We start from the raw sequence: 21,459 nt of genomic DNA, 5'->3' as shown, positions 1-21,459 counted from the left end.
CTACCTTACTCTCAGCTACATCCTTCTCAGCTTCTCATCTGTTCTCAGAATCTACAAGGGATTTCAGAAGGAACACATGGCACAGTATGGGGAAGAAGTGCTGTGAAACGATCACTGGCATAGCAGTGGTCATGGCTGGCTCACTTCTCCAAAGCCCTGACTGCGTGCCAGGCTCGGTGTCTGTTTCATTGTCACATCCCACAGCTGATGAAGTGCTTCAGCTGGGATTTGAACCTGGGTAGTCGGACTCTGGCTTGTGATCCTAACCGTGGCGTATACTGTCTCTAGACAGAAGGTCTAGCTTAGAGCCTGCCCTTTCCTGACAATTTCATGGAAGAAAAGTCACCAAAACAGTGAGTTCCTCTGGGAACACGGGTTGCCCCTTGCATTGTTTGACTCCCAAAGCATCTCTATTATGGGCACATCATGTCATATGTTGTTAGAGTGTATGTTCCCTGAGGACAGGGGCTGCATCCTCCCTTCCGCAGACTTGCCACAGAGTAAGGATATTTACTGGTCTGAGTTCAGTTGGGCCTTGGAGTGATGCACTTAGTGAATCTCCAGAGGCCTATTCTGGCCTCTCCTCTCCTCATATTCCAGGACTTTGGTTCAGCTGAACATACTCTGCTCTCCCCCAAGAGCATTCTCTAGGTGTCTCTCATTGTAAATGAATGCCACCCCCTTCCCCAATCCACCCCATTGCAGTTTTATAGACTAATTTCACTACAACAAACACCATAGCCAGAAATGTATAACCGAGACTCAGTGTTTTGTTCCAAGTGAACTGGAGGCGTGTAGCACAGCGTATAGGAGCTGAGACTCTCCCATCCAAGAGCTACCCAGGCCTGACCCTGCTTAGCTTCCAAGATCAGACAAGATCAGGCTCATTCTGGGTAGGATGGCCTCAGACTAGGAGCTCAGATTCTAGAGTCAGACTATTTGGGTTTGAATCCTTATTAACTGCAGGTGTGGCCTAGTTATTTAATCCCTTGAGGTCTCAGTATTCTTGTCTGGGTATAAAGATAGCAAAAATTGATCTTTGGTGAAGATCAAACAACAGAATATATAAAACGTTCTGTGCACAGTGTCTTGCCTATTATTGATATTTACTCAATGTTGGCTACGGCACTGGACACTCAGTAAACATTTGTTGAATAAGTGGAAGAATTAATGACTGAATAAACACACACATGCGTGAAAAGGTAGGGGCTGTCACCATTGTGGAAGATGATACTGGCCTAAGAAATTTGAGTTTGATTGAGGAGGCATTGGGGGAAGCTGCTGATGATTTGGGAGGATCAAAATGTAAATGCAATCTTGTGACATAAATATAAAGATGTTTTAGAAGGATCATTCAGGCAGGAGTGGGGTCTGGATAAAACTAGGTGAGATTGGGAGTGGGGAGAAAAAGTCAGGCAGCTAAAACGTCTTCCAGCTGTGAGGAAGGGAGGGCCTGAGCTGGTGCAGCCAGGTGACGGTGGACAGGAAAGGGTGTGGAATGTGCTATGGAGGTAGGAGTCACGGCACCTGGGTGAAGACCCAGAGGAGAGAAGGCACTGGTGTTGAGTGCCTCGGCCAGTGGGACAGCAGAGCAGCCTGTGAGGGAGGGGCAGGCAGGGAGAACTGGTGAGTTAGGTATGTGTGGAATACAGCAACAGCAAGGAAATTCAATCCATTCTCAATGATGTTTTAAGAATACGATGATGGGCCTGGCTTGTGGAGTCCTAGTTAGGGAGGGGGAGTCAGACTAACAGGATTGGGGGAAAGCAAAATGAAGAAGCAGATAAACTATAAGTCTGCCTTTCTTCATGGTCCAATACACATATCCCTCCTGTGCACATAACTCACAATCTTCCTGTGCTCAGGTATCACCAGATCCCCAGCTGATAGAAAATTGCAAGTTAGTTCAATGCAACCTTGGTGTTATCAATATTGTACAAAGCTCTCTTCAGCACACCGCACAAGCACCATCCTATAAAATCTCCAGCAAGCCTTTGTCTCCTTGCAGTCAGCTCCTCTCTTGCTGGTCTGCCCATTGCTCCTTTGCAATGTATTTTTCTATGATCTCGAATAAATCTCCCTTTCTTTACCTACAACTGTCTTGGTAAATTCTTCTTACTCCAATGCTGCTGGTCCAGATAGCCACTGCCCACCTGCAACAGCACTTACACTTGATACACTTATGAGATATGCATGATCTCTGACTTTCCCCTTCCCTCCAGAATCATCTTTTCATCTCTGTTAGATGCTCTCTAATTGTAATGAACTGTGGTTAACTCCTGACCTTCATCACCCTAATGTGTTTAGTCCAAGCCAGTTGTAGAAGATACTATCCCTTTCTGACAATCAGTAGTTGCCATGGAAATGAATGGGATGTCACCCAAACAATACTTTTGGCCAAAATATTAGACTCTATCCTCACCTGATGGTCCAGGCTCAGTTCATCTCAGCTGGTCTCCTTTGACACTATCAAAGCAAATGCTCTATATTTTTTCCAGTGAGAAACATATACCACAAATGAAACTTTTTTTGGGTCCTGATCACCGCCAGGGGTGAGACACTTTTTTCTTCCTTTCATTCCATGCACCTGGCCTCTGCTGCCATCTCCTCTCACCTGGGCTTCAGGCTCTTCCACAAGAGGCCCCTGCCTGACCCTGACAGGGCAGGGGACCCTCCCCTTCCCCTCCTGTTCGCTCTGACTACGATTTCATGCTGGAGCCAGGGGGTGCTTTTCAAAGCCCAAACATAGTCATGACACGCCTTGGGGAAGGCCTTTTAGTGGCCTCCTAATGTTTCTCTGTCACAACCAAGGCTGTCACCGTGGTCTTCAGGTCCTATACGCTCTGACTTTCATCAGCTTCTAAACACTTCCTTCCCCTCTTCTGCCACCCCAGGTAAAACTCAGCATCAGCCTGGAATGTTTCTCCTCCTGTCCCCTGGTTCATGCCTCCTCAGCCTCCAGCTGTTGGTTCACATGTTCCTTTCCCTGTAAAGCCTTCCATGATCCCTCAGACCAGATTAGGGTCCCGTGGCCTTTCCTTTGGTGCACTTAGCCCAGATGTTAATAATGTTTGTGATTACCAGGATAAGGGCAGTCTTCTTCCTCTAGCATCCCCCCACCCATGGGTTCCCTTGTCTGTTTTTAATCCCTGCTGTGTTCTCAGTGTAAGGAGGCATGTGAACAGGTCATGGTGCTTGGTTGACAACATGCATGTAACAGACGAATGTATTCCCTCCAAAGCACTGACAGCATCTAGCCTTTCTGGGGGCCTCTGCCAGCCTTTCCCAGAGCTGTCTTTTGGCATGTAAACAGCAGAAATGTCACGCGGATAGTCTCCCACAGACCTTATTAAAAGTAACAATATAAAACACAATCTCCCCTTAGATGTGGTCAGCAAAGGATAAAGCCACAAATATTTCATCCTGTCAGGACAGTCGAGAAAAAAGATGTGATTAACTCTAAAATTAAAATCAGCCACTCTTCTGAGTTGACCAGCTTATACCAATTGTTGAGATATTTAAAAAAAAAAAAACAAAAGCACTATACGCTATAGCCAACAAAAAGTGGTTCTTATTTTATATATAATTTTAAATTTAGGAAAATTCACTGTGTGCTGACTTTAGCAGATAAGGAGATGAGTCAGCAAATTTCTTTTTGTTTTCCAGCCTGATTCAATAAAAACAAAACCCTAAAATCTGCGTCTGGGTCCTCACCACGAAAAACAATACAAGGCCTCGGATTCTCCTTAAGGGGCTCCTGCTGGAAGGACCAGCTGTTCTGGGCTGTGGGTTTTACTTAGTGAACAACATTGTTCACTCCCCATCTTTACTGTAACAAGGCTGACTGCTTGGAAAGGCATTCAAAGGAATGAGGAAAGGGAACGACTGGGTTAAAAGAAAAGTCACCATTTTTCTAATTATAAAAGCAACATGTGCTTGATGCTTCTGGAGATTTGGGGGTGCCAATTAATCTATCTTTCAGTTGCTTCCCCTAGTGGAGATGATCCACAGAGTCAGATGAAGATCAAAATACAGCATCAGCTTAATGACTGCCAAAAAAAGAGGCTTCTGGTATATTCTGGAGAGGATACTAGTTTAGGCCTAGACAGTAGAGAGGCTTCCTGCAATTTCCAACTTCCGTCCTCCCCACACCCCAACCTCTTTCCCCTTCTTCCCAGCCAAAGCCTCAGGACCCATCTTGGGGAAGGTGGAGATGAGGAATGCTGCTGCCTAGAGGACTCTGTGGAGGGAGGGAGGGGCAAGTCTTACCCACTACTGACTTCAAGGGCTGCCCAACACAGGGGCTGCAGCCACTCCCCAGTTAGCAGGGACCAGGGATTTTCAGGGCCTGTCTCTTCCCACCCTCTTCCTGTAAAGAGACAGTTCCATGGGGAGGACTAGGGGAAGAGGAGGGGAATGGAGCAGACATTCACCCTTTCACACAGTCACCACATGGAAAAGGAGGAGAGGAAAAATGTGAGCCCCTGCTCCTGTGCACACTTGAATCAGAGAACCCAGAAAAGTACAGAGTCCCACACCACATGGAGACAACCACTATCAATATCTTGGAGCCCTTCCATTAGGGCTGTTTACTAAGATGCCTGGATATGTAGCCTTCAGCTTTTGCAATCCAAATCCCAAACAGATCTGGCAGCTGTTGAACACCTGTTTCTCTAGTCCTCTATTTCTTCGCCTTCTCACTTACTGCATTTTTCCTCCCAAGTGAGAAAAAAGGGGAAAAAGTACTGTGATAGTGATTACTGAGCATCAACTTGATGGAAGGATGCAAAGTATTATTCCTGGGTGAGTCTGTGAGGGTGTTGCCAAAGGAGATTAACATTTGAGTCAGTGGACAGGGAGAGGCCCACCCATCCTCAATCTGGGTGGGCACCATCTAATCTGCTGCCAACATGGCTAGATTAAAGCAGGCAGAGGAAAGTGGAAGGACTAGACTGGCTGAGTCTTCTGGCCTTCACCTTTCTCCTGTGCTGAATGTTTCCTGCCCTTGAACATCGGACTTCAAGTTCTTCAGCTTTTGGACACTTGGACCTACACCAATGGTTTGCCAGGGGCTCTTGGGCCTTCAGCCACAGACTGAAGGCTGCACCATCGGCTTTCCTACTTTTGAGGTTTTGGGACTTGGACTGGCTTCCTTACTCCTCAGCTTGCAGATGGCCTATTGGGAGGCCTTATCTTGTGATCGTGTGAGTCAGTACTCCTTAATAAACTCCCCTTCATATATACATCTATCCTATTAATTCTATCCCTCTAGAGAACCCCAACTAATATAAATGCCTAAGAAAAAGAAAACTAGTATGGGAGATTGAAACAGAATGCACAAAAATATTCAAATAACTTTGGAAGCATATTTTACACGTTCTAGAGATGTCTGTATTAGACAAGCACTGTTCATCGTCATAGATCGTGGCTGTTGGGAAAACTGGAGCCTATTGTGGTATTTCTAAGATCTCTCTTTTCTGTTTCTTTCTGAAATAACAATTTACACTGTGGAGACAGCCTTAGTGCTGAGTCTGAAAACATATTTTAAATGAGATCTCAGTGGGGTAAAAAGAGAACAAAAATGTCAAATGTGAACTCATGACCCTGCCTGTCACTTATAGATGAGGTTGATCCACAGATCTTTACTTTAGGACTCCATCTTTCTCTGTACTCTAGGTTCTTATATATCCATCTGCCTACAGAACACCTTTACTTGGTTGTCCTATGACAAACACAACACTGACAAACCAAGACTCATCTCCTCTGCCTTCCAACCAACAATTGCTCCTTAATGGTACCAGTGAGAAACAAATTGCCCATCCAACGGCTTAAGTGGAAGAGAAAGGCCCACTGATGACACCTCCCCTACCCACTATCCCCTGATCCTGTCTCCTTTGACTTCCCAAGCACTCTTGACTCTGGCCAATTGCTGACCATTGCAAGGCCCACTTTTGTAGGCAAAATTTTCACTAACTACAATGGACCCATAAGAAATCTTCCTGTCTTCTGTCTACCAATATTCCTACCCATCTTTCTTCCATTCTGTCATCAGAGACCCTTTCTAAACTGAACAGGCCATTCTGCTGCATGAGAACTTCCTGTGGCTCCCAATTCTCCATAGGTAAAGTTGAAACTCTTTAGTATTGAAAGGTTTCATCCCCATCATGCTCTTCTTCTTTGCCCACTTTTAAAGACCCAGATTAATGTTACTTCCTTAGTGACATGGCCTCCAAAGAATTAAAATCAGTCACAATTAAAATACCACAATGGTATTTTGTACACTTCTCCTATCATAGTAATTATATTAAAACATGTTTTTTAAATGTCTTTAAAATGCTCTGTGCCTCTCCAGTAGAATTTATATGCTGAGGAATATATTTTAGTCAGCCTATCTCCCCATAGCCTAACAGTGTCTGCAAACAGGAGGTGCTGAATAAATGTTTGCTGAGTGAATAGATGAAGAAATCAATGTTACATGGCATCACCTAAGACAATGCAATGCTAGATGGATAATTTTATTAAAAAACTAGTATATGCAAGATGCTCTATGGGGGTAGGAAAGGGATAGATAGCATTCCCCACTCACAAAAGCTATTATAATCTCTATAAGAAACAGTATACGTTATCACAGAAGAAATATGATCAGTTATAATACTTTTAATCTGAAGATATTAATGGATTGAATTACCTTAGTAGATATACTAATATTGAACTATCCTTGCATTCTTCAGTTAAGTATAATTTGGTCAGAAAGTATTTTAAAAATATGTACTGGATAGGGTTTGTAAAGTTTACTTAGGATTTTTGCAACTATGTCCATAATTGAAACTAGTCTGTAGGATTCATTCTGTGCATGCTCTTTTTCTTGTTTTAGTAGCTCCTTCCACTCCCTCCTTTAAAGAAATTATTCTTTTTTTCTCAGGAACTATTTGTTTCTTATATGTTAGCTAAAACTCACCTGTTAAATCATTTGAGTCTGATCTTATTTTTGTAAGTAAATATTAAAAATACTATTAAAAATTTAATTTCTTCATATAGTTATATTTAAATTTTCCTCTTTCACCTTGAACCAGTGTTAACAATTTTACATTTTTAAGAAAATGGTTAGTATTGTTCACAACATTCTTGTGATTTAAAAAATCTCTGAATAACAATACTTATATCCCTCTTTGCATTCTTAATATTATTTACTTAGGAATTCTTTCTTTCTTGATTAATGTTGCAAATGTTTTGTCCATTTTATGAATATTTTCAAAGCACCAGCTTTTGATTTAATTTATCTTCTCTCTTGAGTTTTTTTTTTTGGGGGGGGTCTTTCTTTTCATTAATTTCTGCTCATTTAAAAAATCTTCATTTCTGAGAGAGGTATATTTAAATCTCCCACTCTGTGAATGTGTCCAGACATTTTCAGTGACTTGCTTTATGAATTAAGCTTATCAACTTTACATCTAGAGACTTTTCTTTTGAGGAAAAATTGCAACATGTTGTCTGTATTGAAAGTTTTTTTGGTAACCTTCTAGGAACCAAAAAAGCTTTAGTCAATAATGTCTAATCTTTAATGGCTTTTTGTTTTGTTTCAGATTTTAAGAAATCCTTTCATTAGGAGCTGGGCTAAAGCTTAGTTCTAGATGAATCTATATAATTAGATTTAAAAGTTATATCTGGATTCTGTCATTTATGGCTTTATATATTTGGAGACAATTTTGCTAGCATATATAGTTTCAAAATTCTTTTACTACCCTTCTAAACTGCTCCTTTTATCATTACAGAATTACCCTATTATCCTTATTCATGTCATTTTTGCCTTAAGGTCTAGCTTCTCTGATGTTACCACTGCAGCAGCTTTTTTTTTTTTTTTTTGGATTAAGATTTATCTACAACATCTTTTTCCATTCCTTGTCTTTGTTTTCACAACCATTTTATATTTTGGGTGTGAATCTTGTAAAAATGATGCAGCTGAATTTTATTTTAAATTCTATGCAGATTATCTGTTTTCATTTTCACAAAGAGATTCCATCTATTTACATATAATGAGATTAATATGTTGACTCATTTTTATCTTACTATTTTATGATTTTCTATTCTTTAAATAGTTATACTTAAAATTGCAAGACACGCTCTTATCAAAATCTAAAGTTAATCAGCATGTCTATTATTCTCTAGCACAATTCAAATTCTTAAACCATTTTAAATCTATTAGCTCATCTGGTTTTAAACCACCCAAATTTGGTCACTGTTGTAACAGTTATTTTAAGAAGCTTATTTAAATTTATTCACATGCATTATTTTGCTTAGTAGTGCCTCTGACTTCCTGTTCTTGCTGCTGGTGATCAATTTCCTTCCTACTGAGCTATTCTTTGTTAGTTATCCTTTGGTCGATACCTTCGTTGGAATCTGAGGGTAGTAAATTCTCTCATCTTTGTATGAAAATGTCTATTTCATTTTTATTCTTATAAAATAATTAATGAATATAGGATTGAGACTGACAATAATTTTCCCTTAGTTCTCAAGTTTTAATTGCGTAGTTACTAATGAAAAGTTTGTTGTTGGTTTAGTTGTCATTATTTTGTACAAATCTCTCTTTTGCCTCAAGTGGTTTCAAGAGTTCATTTTTGGTGTTCTGCATGTTCATCATAAGCTGTCTTGGAGTATATTTAGTTTAGTTATTCCTCCTGCTTGACTTGGTGGATTTTCCTCAAGACTCATGTCTTTCCTCAATTCAGGGACAGGCTCCTCACATTCTGATTAAACACGGCTTGCTTCCTGTGTGTGTTTTAAAATTTTATGTGTTTTCATTGTGGAATTTCTATTAGACCCATTCTGTTTTTTTAATTTTTCTTCTCTTATTTTTCTATTATCTCTTATGTTCTCAGAGGTCCTAATTCTTGTTTCTCTTGTCTACTGATGCTTGCGTACAATGGCTTTTTGCATTGTGTGGCTTGTAATTTTGATTTGGGGGCTCATCTTTAATATTTTTATTACTTTTTCTTCCATGAGGGTATCTCATGTTATCTGGGTTATAGAAATATTTCTACAGAACTATTTTGGGTTGGCTTAGGCCTGGGCCCGTGGGAGTTTCACTGATGTGGGACCAGTTTTGAGGTCAATATCTTCACTGGGAATTCCATTCCTATGCTGGTATTAAAAATTTGGACATAGGCCCAGACTATTCCCAACATCCACACATGAGACTAACTGGGGTTTCACTATCTTCACTTTTTATGAAATCTTTTTTCAATCCAAGACACCTGGCAAACAATTCTTCCTCCCAGCCCCCATCCCTGGATTGGAAGAGTTCTTTTTGTCTCTTTTTCACAGAGGAAAGCAGCTCTCCTGGGGATCTGGCTTTTGCGGGACTCTCAGTTGCAGGTGGTTACTTCTCTTTTCCCAAACCCAAGCACCAGGCCCTCTTGCTGGGTCTTGAATAGCCCTTTGGGTTTTTGAATAGAACTTCGGTGAGCCCCCAGTCACCAGCCAGGGCTCAGGAACAACATCCCCTCTTTGTTTCTGCCTCTTGGGGATTTTGCTGACTCTCTTTTGAGCTTGACCAGGCATTAGCAAAAATTCTTAAATGTTTATATTTTATCCAGGGTTTCCATGTGTTTTCTTTGGGCTGGGAGAGCTACAGCAGCTCATTCCACCAAGTTCCTGGAAGGCTGCAGGTATCAGCTTGTAAGTGCCAAGTGTCAAACAAGTGATAAAGAAAAGTGTTGGCATCACGCAGAGAAGGGAGGAATCACTGCAGACAATAATGGCTATTTGACAAGTTTCAATGATAAGGGATAAGGGCAAAGCCTGCCTCTAGCTCATCCTTTTTCAAATAAATACCCACAGCTCTTTAAAACAAGTAACCTTCCTCCTTCCCAGAGGGCAGCGACTCTGTCTTTTTCTCTCTGAAACCCCATATTCACATGTGGGACAGATCACAGAGAGTACACAGTAAACATCTGTTAAAGCAACAAATAAAGTGAGCATTTTGTCCAGGACACAGCTAAAAGTTCAAATACCAGAAACACTGCCTGAGAGGTGATAAATGTCATGTTACAGTAACACCCACGATATAGAATCGTATCCACATTGTGGATACATTCAGAATAGGTTAAGCAGAATCAGTTTTCTTTTAAAGTTCTTTAAGGTGCCTCAGAATTTAATGTAGCCAAGTTCAGTCCAGGCATGGCTGCCTTCCAAGCCATCTCTAACTGGCTAGGTTTTCTAAGAAGGATTTGCTCAAATGAGCATCCATAGTCCTTGGAAGGTGGTTTCAAGGTCAGCCCCGCCATAAAACCATTCCCTCGAGGGCTGTCTGCGCACATACCTGGCCAAGGCTGGTGTTTGGAGTTACAATGGAATACCTACCACTAAGGGACACACCAGTACTTCTTGGGGCCTAAGCTAAGAATCTGGGCATGTGATTTTGCTCCGAATAAAATGGCCACAAAGTTTAAGCACAGATCCAATGGTGTAAGATTATGGTGATCCCAACGTGCCAGAATTACCGTGTAATTTCGAGCGAGGGAGACATCAGTACCATCTTGCAGATAGTGGGTTTCCGTGAAACTGCTGGCAATGAGACCTCTGTGGAAAAATAAAAACACCATAGAAAGATGAGTGCACAACTGCATTGATACATTGTTGTGAATGTCTCCGCGACAGGGTAGCAAGATTGTGACCTCCTTTTTTTTTTTTTTTAACAGATAATCCAAGGAGGCTCCCATTAGGGCTTTCCCAGTTTAGGTTCTCCGGGGAGAATTCAGAGGAGACTCAGACAACAGAATCAGATAATGCGTCCTTGGAACAATAGCCCACACACTCAATGTGCAACCCTCCCTCTCTCCCTTCCTCCCACTTCATTCCTTCATGCACACACCTGGGTGCACACACTTGCAAATGCACACATGTGTGCACCCACATATACTCTTCCATGAATAGTACAGGCAGATATCTAATTTGGGAAAACCTCCCGCCTGGAAGTCACAGGCTCTGTCAACTGGAATCAATGGTTGAGCCACCCACTGGGAAAATCATTCTGATCCACTGCAGTGCCCCTGCTGGCTCCCCCGCAGGTGAGAGAACCGGCTGACAATATTGAAATGTCACAGAAGAGATTAAAACAGCAATGAAATGTTAAAAGCAGCGATGTATGTATGAGGTGAGGAAAAATGATTCTGCACACCCTGAAATATTGAATTTCTAAGATAAACTGAAAGGAGGAGGAAACTGCCTGTTTATTCTAACTATTAATAAAACTGTATGCAGTCTACCAGAACTTCATTAAAGATTGCAAAGCATGGGTTACTTGGGTTTTAAATTATTTTCCAGCATCTTACATAACACGCACTATTTTATCCCACTCAACACAACCACAGGAAGTATTTCCTGTGTAACTACCGCTGCCAGGTGCTAGCTGCTGGGATACAAAGACAAGTAGGAACAGCCTCGCTCTTGATGACACCATGAGCTGGTAGGGTGCTGGGTGACACAGAATCCAGTGTGAAGGGAGCGATCACGGAATAGAAACAGAGTCCTTCCGAGGCAAGAGAACAGAGTCTGGAGGCAGGGAACATAAGGTCGATTCATGCTGACTTTCTAGAACTAAGTCAAATGGAAACACTTCAGCTATGACAGGAAATATCCTCTCCATTTACATAGGGAGTACAGCGATTAAATGACTTTGTAACTTTACCTCATCCCCTTCATTTACATAGGGCGTACACCAAGTAACCAATGGAAACCTCTAGAGGGTATTTAAACCCCAGAAAATTCTGTAACGGGGCTCTTGAGCACCTATACTTGGCCCCCTCACACCCTGTGGAGCGTAGTTTCATTTTCAACAAATCTCTGCTTTTGTTTGCTTCATTCTTTCCTTGTTTTGTTTGTGCATTTTGTCCAATTCTTTGTTCAAAACACCAAGAACTTGGACATCTTCCAGCAGTAACACTTCCGGGTGTGTGGATAAGCCGTGGGTGGAGCCTCCTGCAGGGGAAGGCTTTGCAGAGGGAGCCGACAACCAGGCCCTAACGATGCAGCAGGAGTCGGCCGGGCCCAGGAGGGGGTGGAAGGAGAGGGGAAATCCAGGCAGATAATGTCAAGGTCAGGATCTGAAAGGCCTGGAGTCTGGGGAGCTGCGCTGGTGGAAGACACAGAAAGGTTCTAAACAGAACCTGGGTTTTCTGTGTCTGGACAACAGGGAGTCAAGTGTTGCTTTAAATACTGAACTTTGGGGATGGTGAAGGTGCTGCCTGCCCTCTCCTGTCTTCAGAGAACACTCTTCACACCATTTGGTTCTGTGTGGGGGTGGGAGGGCGGTTCCTCCACACCTGATCCGGAGATGAACACGTGACCCAAGCTAAGCCCATCACCAATCTTCCCTACAGCATGTTGAGCTGGGATGTCTGGGGAGGAGGTCTTTCTTTGTTCTCAAGGCTCTGAGGATGTGGCCACCACCTCCACCCTGGTCCCTTACTTCAGGAGAATGCTGGTCAGAGAGAACAAAGCTGTCACCTTCAGGCAGGGGCAAAAGGCAGGGAGAGGGAGATGGATCTGCTGCCCCTGGGGCCTGCTCCTCCTCTCCTCCTCCTCCTAAGTCCCTCTCTTCTGCCTCCACCGGCTGGAGCTGGGTTTTGCAACCAGAGTCTTGACCAGTATGGCAGGGAAGGAAAAGAAGTGGGAATGATGCAAATGTCAGAGATGGGAAGCACTTTCCTTACACAGTCAGAGTTCCTTAGACCCCCTCCCAGTCAAATTCAAAACTGAGAGTCAGCTCCTTGTTTTACATGGATTGCAATATATTGAGGCTATGCCTGGCTTAAATCAGTTAGACCTTGATGGCAGGTCTCTGCTGCAGTCTACTTAACAGCGAGTGTTTGAGAGAGTATGCGGAAAACATAAAACACAGACAGGCCCTCACACTCACTGGCAAAGGCACGTGGGCCTCCCGAGTGCTGCCCCTCACTCTCCTCAGCAGTGCACATGTCATGCCAGAGAAAGTTGCTTTACTTGGCAGCTTTGGCTTCTCAAACCCCTGTCTTGTAAGCTCACCTCCTCTGAGCTGCCAGAGGGGCTGCCTGGGCAGGCTCATTCACAGGGCACCCCAGCCCTGTCACACGGTCAGGAGCAAAGGAGAGGAAGAGGGGAGGGAGAGCGGGCAAGGCAGTGGGAAGGTGACAGGGCCCTGAAGAAAGGAGTGTGAAGAAGGGGTGGTCCTTGGTCACAGGTAGAGAGCTCCAGGAGGGTGGAGGAGTCTGGCAGTCTTGACAATGGAGCTGCAGCAGGTGAGCCCAGGTCAAGGGGACAGGCGAGGTGAACCAATCTTCCACAGCACAGTTCCAAAGGGAAGCAGAGAGGCAGGATGTGAAATCCAGAGATGGGACTTGAGGGCAATAACTGGAGGGATGGGGCTGAGAGGGGACATGGGCGAAGCTGCAGGGGAACAGGCAGAAGGATGCAGAGCACAGAGGGATACACACAACATGGGACAATGTGCAGAGCACGGGGAAATACACACAGCACAGGAGGATGCATGCAGCACAGGAGGATGCATGCAGCACAGGAGGATGCACAGAGCACGGGGGGAGGCACAGAGCATGGAGGCGGAATGCACAGAGCATGGGGAGAGGCACAGAGCATGGGGAAGGCACAGAGCATGGAAGGGGGATGCACAGAGCACGGGGGAGGCATAGAGCATGGAGAGGGGATGCACAGAGCACAGGGGGAGGATGCACAGAGCACAGGGTTAGGCACACAACATGGGGGGGATGCACAGAGCATGGGGGAAGGCACAGAGCATGAAGAGGGGATGCACACAGCATGGAGGGGGGATGCACAGAGCATGGAGAGGGGATGCACAGAGCATGGAGAGGGGATGCATAGAGCATGGAGGGCGGATGCACAGAGCATGGGGTGAGGCACAGAGCATGGAGGGGGATGCACAGTGCACAGGGAGAGGATGCACAGAGCACAGGGGGAGGCACAGAGCATGGGAGGAATGCACAGAGCATGGAGGGGGAATGCACAGAGCATGGAGAGGGGATGCAGAGCATGGGGGGAGACACAGAGCATGGAGGGGGGATGCACAGAGCACGGAGGAGGCACAGAGCACTGGAGGATGCACACAGCATGGAGGGGGGATGCACGGAGCATTGGGGGAGGCACAGAGCATGGAGGGGGGATGCACAGGGCATGGGGGTAGGCACAGAGCATGGGGGGGATGCACAGAGCATGGGGGGAGGCACAGAGCATGGGGGGAGGCACAGAGCATGGAGGGGGGACGCACAGAGCATGGGAGGATGCACAGCGCATGGAGGGGGGATGCACAGAGCATGGGGGGAGGCACAGAGCATGGAGGGGAGATGCACAGAGCACTGGGGGAGGCACAGAGCATGGGGGGAGGCACAGAGCATGGGGGGAGGCATAGAGCATGGGGGAAGGCACAGAGCATGGAGGGGGGATGCACAGAGCACGGAGGATGCAGCTAAGGATGCACATAGCCTATTCTCTGTTGAGCAAGAACCCAGAGTGGCCTCAATAGTCTATAGTCTAAAAGAAGGTACACACTTGACCAGCTTCAAGATTACAGAGAAAGGAAAGGAAGAATTTAATGTAGATTAAGTTATATTAATTATTGCTTATATTATTTACTATGTATTTGTACTTCTATTTATCACATATTTTATTAATATTTTAGCAATTCAGGTCTTAACAATGTTGAAATCTTACTTGAATGAACAAGGTATATAAATGCCTAATATTAAGGGGAGTGATGGGTGCAGACATTTGTAGAACAAAGAGACATCATTTGAAGGCTTCTGACCAGGCTTAACTGACAGCTGGTTTGGACAGATGGCCAAGGAGAACAGTCATTTTACGTATGAGGGAGATGGAAAAATCCATCAGGAAAGCGGGGGATTAGAGAAAATGAGCTTTCGATAGACAACTCTCAGCAAACTGGAGGACAGAGTAATTTTAGGGTTAAACAGCAGTAAAATTAATTAGAAGATTTTAAAATGTGACTCAGAATAGCAATACAAAGCCCTAAAACTACCCACTGCTCCTCATCGTCATCCAAGTGTCATCGGAGCTAAGCAGAAATACCACCACGGTCATGCTTGGAGCTCTGGAGAGTTCTTAAGCCCTGTGTTATGTTTTCTCTTGTTGAAAGAGAGTGGAACGGGGCTTCTGCTTACAGCCCTGACCATGTCCCACTGCTGCTGAGGCACTAAATGATATGCTCCTTTTCGAGTTTTTCTTATACAGTCTGGAAAAGAAATGTTGATTTATGGATAAGATGCAGTCATACCACTTGTGTATGTTTTATCTTCTCAAGATATTTCGAAGGCAAGAGAGGGGAAGGGGAAGGGAAAGACAGGAACAGGAGGAAAGCCAGCAAAAGTTCATGCTCAGCGTACAACAGAGTCTTGCAAAATGCAGACAGTGGATGTTACACGCACTCACCACACAAATGGTAACTGGGAGGTAATACATTAGTTTATTAGCTAGATTCAACCATCCCCTTCAAAACAACACGGTGTGCCTAACAAAAACATGCAATGATGTGTCCATTTAAATAGCTAAATACCTAAATAAACACCAACTACCCTCCTCCAAAAACAAGCCCCAAACTGCTGATGGGCTTTCTGTGGACCAGCCCCAGCGCTATGAGCTGGGAAAAGCAGGCAGCTTCCTTGGTTTCCTATGCAGAGTTTGAATGAGAGATGGAGGGAAGCAATGTGACCTGATATCCGAACGCCTTCCCAGCTCTCCCTTCCAGGAATCTGCTTCCGCAGCCAGGACTCCAGGTGTCATGAGCTCCACACCCTTGGGAATGAACCCACCCTGCAGGGCTTTGTGTGCCGCCGCTGCCTGCTCTGACTTCCTCAGGTCCTGCTTGGAGATCATGCTGCTAAAACTCTGTAGTGTCTTCCCACTGGCCCCGGGATGAAATCCCAACACCTCCCCATGGCCTCCACACGTCCCACATCTCTCTCCAGCACCATGACTTGCCAGGAAGTGTGAATGAAACCGAGAAGGCGCTGGATGGAGGTTTTCTAAGATGTGTGTCTAATTTAAAAGGGGCCAGGAGTCAAAGGCCCCGGAGAGAACTAAGCGGGGGTGGATGGACAATGGCAGTATTGGAAATGTGACAGCAATGGCCTTGGAGCCTGCAGATTTCCCCAAAGAGAAAATCCAATTAGATGGACTCTCTTATGTCAGCAAATGAAAACAGAAGGTGAATGCAGAATTTCATGAGAACATTCTTTTTCTCTGCTTATTAGATTAGCTGATCTAACAAGGTACTCTGTTTCTCTCAATACCAGGAAATAAAATGCATTTTAACTGTGCCAGGAGTTGATTTTGCTATTTGCCATTTGTTGTGGGATGACACGTGACACTTAAATATTCTCTCATTTAAACAATATCTAGCATGCTGCACAACGGGAATAAGATGCTCCGGGAGGCCCCACTGGTGAAGGACACAGACCCAGAGTGGTCAGGGCTCCATGACACAGACATACCCAAAGCACCGCAGGAGCCTCAGGAAAGGCTTCCAACCCGGAAGTCAGCCTGCGGAAGGGGTGCCCAAAGGAGCCAGGAAAGATGGGGAAGAGTGAGCTGGGCTGGTCGGGGGAAGGTGAGGAGAGGAATGGGAAATGGGGAGGACAGCATTCCAGCAAGAGGGGACTGCATCCTCAAAGGCATGGGAGCGCAGAAACAGCATGCTAGCGGGCAACGTGAAGAGGGGAGGCGAAATGACATGGATGCCACGTGGTCAGGGTGCAGGGCCTGAGGCAGGGAGACCCGTTGCTGCTGAGACAGGCAGGTTGGGGACAGAACCTACATGCTGCCCAACGCTGCTGACTTTACCCTGTGCCATGCGGAGCTGCCAAACACGGAAGGGACTTGAGCAGACATGAGCTTCAGAGCCACAGGCAGTGACAGATGAGACTTGGAGGGGAAAGAGAAAAAAACAGGCTGCAGGAGGGTTAGCAAAGAGGCTGGTGTGAGCGTCCATACAGAGCACCAGGCCAGGACACAACAGGATGGGAAATTCAGAGGGGCCCAGAATCAGGAACTGCGTGACAGACTGAGGACTCTTGGGTGATGTCAACAGAGATGGGTGACTCATAAATGAGAGAAGAGACATGAGTACAGTCTTAGCCGTGGATATAGTTTGGATACTTGTCCCCGCTCAAATCTCACATTGAACTGTAATCCCCAGTGCTGGAGGTGGGGTCTGGTAGGAGGTGTTTGGATTGTGGGGGCGGATCCTTCATGGCTTGGTGCTGTCTTTGTGAGAATGAGTTCTTGCAAGATCGGGTCATTTAAAAGCATGTGGCACCTCCTCCTTCCACCCCTTCCTCTCAGTTTCTCCTGCTTTCCTCATTTGAGGTACATGCTTCCACTGTACCTTTCACCATGATTGCAAGCTTCCTGAGGCTTCCCCAGAAGCTAAGCAGATAACGATGCTATGCTTCCTGTAAAGCCTGCGGAACCGTGAGCCAATGAAATCTTTTTTCTTTATAAATTACCAAGTCTCAGGTATTTCTTCATAGCAACGCAAGAATGTCCTAATCCGGCCATGCTCAGTGCTGAGAGCTGTTCTCTTTCTTGGACATGTTATGGGAGCAGGTGACCCCATGCACCTACAGTTTGGAGACATATAGTGTCCACCCTCATTTAGAGAGGACAAGTAGACTCCCATCCTTTTTGGCTGAATACTGTATTTTCTGATTTCAAAATCTTCGGATACACTGGCTGAAAATTGTTATTTAGAATTTGCATGAAAATATTACTATGCAGGTAAAGTTCTTCCTGATAAAATTTCTTGCATTTCTGAGATGATTTGAGTATTGAATCAAAACATGAATGACCTCCAAATTGCTTTCAGATCCATGTTGAAATTATCTGACTTTAACTTTACCCTTATAAAATTTAGTCACACAGTTTGAATGAGATGGATTTCATTAAGATGACATATGTTACACTCCAAACCATGGGAGAGCTGAAGGAAACTCCCTGACCCCAGGAGTGAATCAGCCTTTCTCTTGTGTTCTGCCAGGATTCTGAAACAAGACTTTCCCTATTCGGTCTTATTTCTTGTTTACTTGTCTTCCTCCCACATTGGGTTGAGCTAAGAGGCAGAAACAACACCTCTAAACCCAGCACAATGCCTAGCATAGAAGAAGTGCCTCGTAAATAAATGAATGAGAAACTGAATATTATCATAGAAAAGCAACCAATCTGGATACAATGTGTCGAAACTAATTGGATCAATTAAAAATAAAAGAAATATGCTTCAAATTGCTTTACACTGATTGTACAGGGGGTATGGGGTAGGGACAATCTTATTCATTCTTTCATTATTTCAAGAATTCTGAATGTTCTCCGGTCTTCCAGATCAACGCTGACAACACGTTATCAATTTCAGAACTGCTTAAATGAGGGCAACGGGGAACGAAAAGTAAGAGACTGGCATCAATTACTTAGAATATGAAAACACTTATTGATGACATGTCAACTTTTTCCTATTATTTCTTTGAAGACCATACATATTGTTTGAGGGTTTAATTATTCTGTACAGCATATTCATGCCATGCCAAAGTATCACAAGACAGTTCTAGTTTGTCAATTAACACCAGCAGGCAGTATAGATACTCTTTGCAATTAAATCATGCCAGGCAACGTAGGCTTCAGAGATTTCTTCTTCCGGGTAGATCCATTTGGTATTAAAACAAAGTATCCAACTGACTTTTCTGCTGAAGACTTACTTTATCATGTCATCATTCCACAAATTACAAAATCATCCATATATAAATTTGGGTAATGGATTTCTTTTATTAGAATGTGGAAATACAGCTACAAATACTTTCATATGTGAGACTAAGGGCCAGAGCTTTAACAAAACATAGCATCCAATAAAGATCATAACTAAAAATCATGATCAGGATTCTCCAAGTTACTAAAATGATATTCCTTAATGAAAACTGTCTATTCCTCAATCAGAGCTAAATAAATATAGAGAAAAGATCCGGAGGGCAAACAGTATGCACCCAGACCGGACCCTGCATCCTCTGAAAACACTCACTCTAGTTTTCAGCAGAAACTCTAGACTGGCTGGAATCATGGAGGTCTTCATGCTGCTATCACTGGCTTTTCTGGACTATTTTATGAAAAGATCAGACAGTTGAAGGATTCTCTCTGAAACCAGTGTACTGAGGTATAAAATAAGAGGAGAAAAATGAAAAAGAAGAATTGAAGACATCTGGTATCTCTCACATCTCAACTTCGCTCAAACTTCTTTCAGAACTTTGTCTTTGCAAATATTTATGCTTCTTTTTTATGGTAAAACTTATCATAGCCTGGTAAATAACTCATGATCTGGGTTCTCGGCTTGGAGAATTAAAGCAAAGCGTCGCCGCCGCCACCCTCAATGCCTTGCCCTCATCATCTTGCCACCTTCCTCCTGCCCCTGTTCGTTGTTTGCCTGCACGTTGTAGGCCTTGGGGCGTTCACTGTTTTTGAATTTTTGGTTTTTTTTTTTGAGACGGAGTCTCTCTCTGTCACCCAGGCTGGAGTGGAGTGGTACGATTCTGGCTCACAGCTCACTGCGACATCCGCCTCCCAAGCTCAAGCAATTCTCCTGCCTCAGTCTCCTGAGTAGCTGGGATTACAGGCACACACCACTACGCCTGGCTAATTTTCTGTAGTTTTAGTACAGATGGGGTTTCGCTGTGTTGGCCAGGTTGGTCTTGAACTCCTGATACCTGTCTTAGCCTCCCAGAGTGCTGGGATTAGAAGCATGAGCCACCGTGCCCAGCGGGGGCATTCACTTTTAATATGCACTGCCTTACTTTATCTTGAAAGAGACTCTGCATGATAAGGACTGTAATTGCCTGCCTGATAAGGAAGAGGAAGCACTCAGAGAGAGTAAGTGACTTGTTCAAAGCCACACAGCTGAGCCCTGGAGACTAAACTCGACTCGATTTGGCTCCAAAGCCCACCTGCTCCTAACCACTGGTCGACACTGCCTTCCCAGGAAGCAGCATCAGTGTATGGTTCTGACGGTCTGAAAAAAAAAGCAGCAAAAATCAAATTCCGTGTTTTTCTGAAATAATTTTTCCTCCATGTTGGAAGAGACACTTGAAAATGGTGCTATGCTATTTCTCTTCACACACAATTCAATTTTGTTACAAAATACAGATTTATTTTTGGATATAATTTCAGTATTTTGGGATCCTAACTATTTAAACTGTACATCTGTAAGAACAATGGAGCACGTACATTCCATTTTTCTTCTGTTATTCTCCCTTTACTAAAATTTTCAAAATGATCAAAACAACTTTTGTTTTCCCCTGGAATAAAAAAAGCTTCCTTGCCCAGCTCTTTCTCATTTAGTTTCACAAACTATAATAAATAAAACTGTTGATACAGCATTTTGGAAGCTGTAGGGGACAACAGAGTTTCCTGCAAAATAACTTCTTAATATACTGCTTCCATTATAAGTCACAAATACACAGAGTTTTGGGTCAAATCATGTGACACACTGAGACATGATGTTATGATTGTCTTTTGGGACTGTTCAGATGAGCCTATCTGTTCACGAACGAAGCGCTCACCCCTTTGGACTGTTGCGGACTCAGTGGAGGCCTCTATAAGAACAGGGGGGCTGACTTCTCAACTGGCTGAAATATACGAGCAGGTGGAAACTGATGGGCTCCTGCCTTCGCAGCTCTCCAGCTGGCATGAGACTCAGTCTTAAGGCTTTGGGTTGTTCTCTCCCCTTTTTAGTAACCAGATACAGTTTTCAAGTCTTGGATGAGGACTTACATACCGTTTCAGGCTTTTTTTTTTTTGAGATGGAATCTTGTTCTGTCACCAGGCTGGAGTGTAGTGGCATGAGATCTCAGCTCACTGCAACCTCCGCCGCACGGTTCAAATGATTCTCCCGCCTCAGCCTCCTGAGTAGCTGAGACTACAGGCATGTGCCACTACGCCCAGCTAATTTTTGTATTTTTAGTAGAGATGGGGTTTCACCACGTTGGCCAGGATGGTCTTGATCTCTTGACCTTGTGATCCGCCTGCCTCGGCCTCCCAAAGTGCTGGGTTTACAGGCATGAGTCACCGCACCCAGCCTCAGGCTGTTTTTAATGTGTCATGACTGCCTTCCTAGTATGACAGCTATCAAGTTTCAGTAACACAATTTTAAGAAAAAAATAAAATAAAATAGGGCCTCAGATACAGGGGAAAAGTTGTAAACCCAATAAACAATTACTTCCACTGACAGTAAAGCCCTACACCCACTTCTTTCAGAATCAATCGCAAGCGTAGATATAGTAAGTCAGCTTACGTTGCATTCTTCAAATGTTTCTACCAACACAGGTAAAACAGTCATTTCTCTTAAACTTCAGAATTTTCCTTTTTCCTTTAAGAAAACAAGAGTTGGCTGTAACAGTAGCAATAGCA

At 44.1% G+C, this 21,459-nt stretch overlaps 1 protein-coding gene across 2 annotated transcripts in view; it reads right to left on the bottom strand.

Moving 5' to 3' along the window:
• The window catches only part of ADAM12 (ADAM metallopeptidase domain 12), a 380,840-nt gene that overhangs the window by 133,099 nt on the left and 226,282 nt on the right, over positions 1-21,459 (bottom strand). For both annotated transcript variants that reach the window (XM_033179262.1, XM_033179270.1), the window contains exon 4: positions 10,497-10,575. In XM_033179262.1, coding sequence (XP_033035153.1) covers positions 10,497-10,575 — 79 coding nt within the window. The remainder of the gene's footprint in view (positions 1-10,496; positions 10,576-21,459) is intronic.

Source organism: Trachypithecus francoisi, unplaced genomic scaffold, assembly GCF_009764315.1.
Source record: "Trachypithecus francoisi isolate TF-2019V2 unplaced genomic scaffold, Tfra_2.0 Contig01579, whole genome shotgun sequence".
Taxonomy (NCBI): domain Eukaryota; kingdom Metazoa; phylum Chordata; class Mammalia; order Primates; family Cercopithecidae; genus Trachypithecus; species Trachypithecus francoisi.
This window is presented reverse-complemented; position numbering and strand designations above follow the sequence as displayed.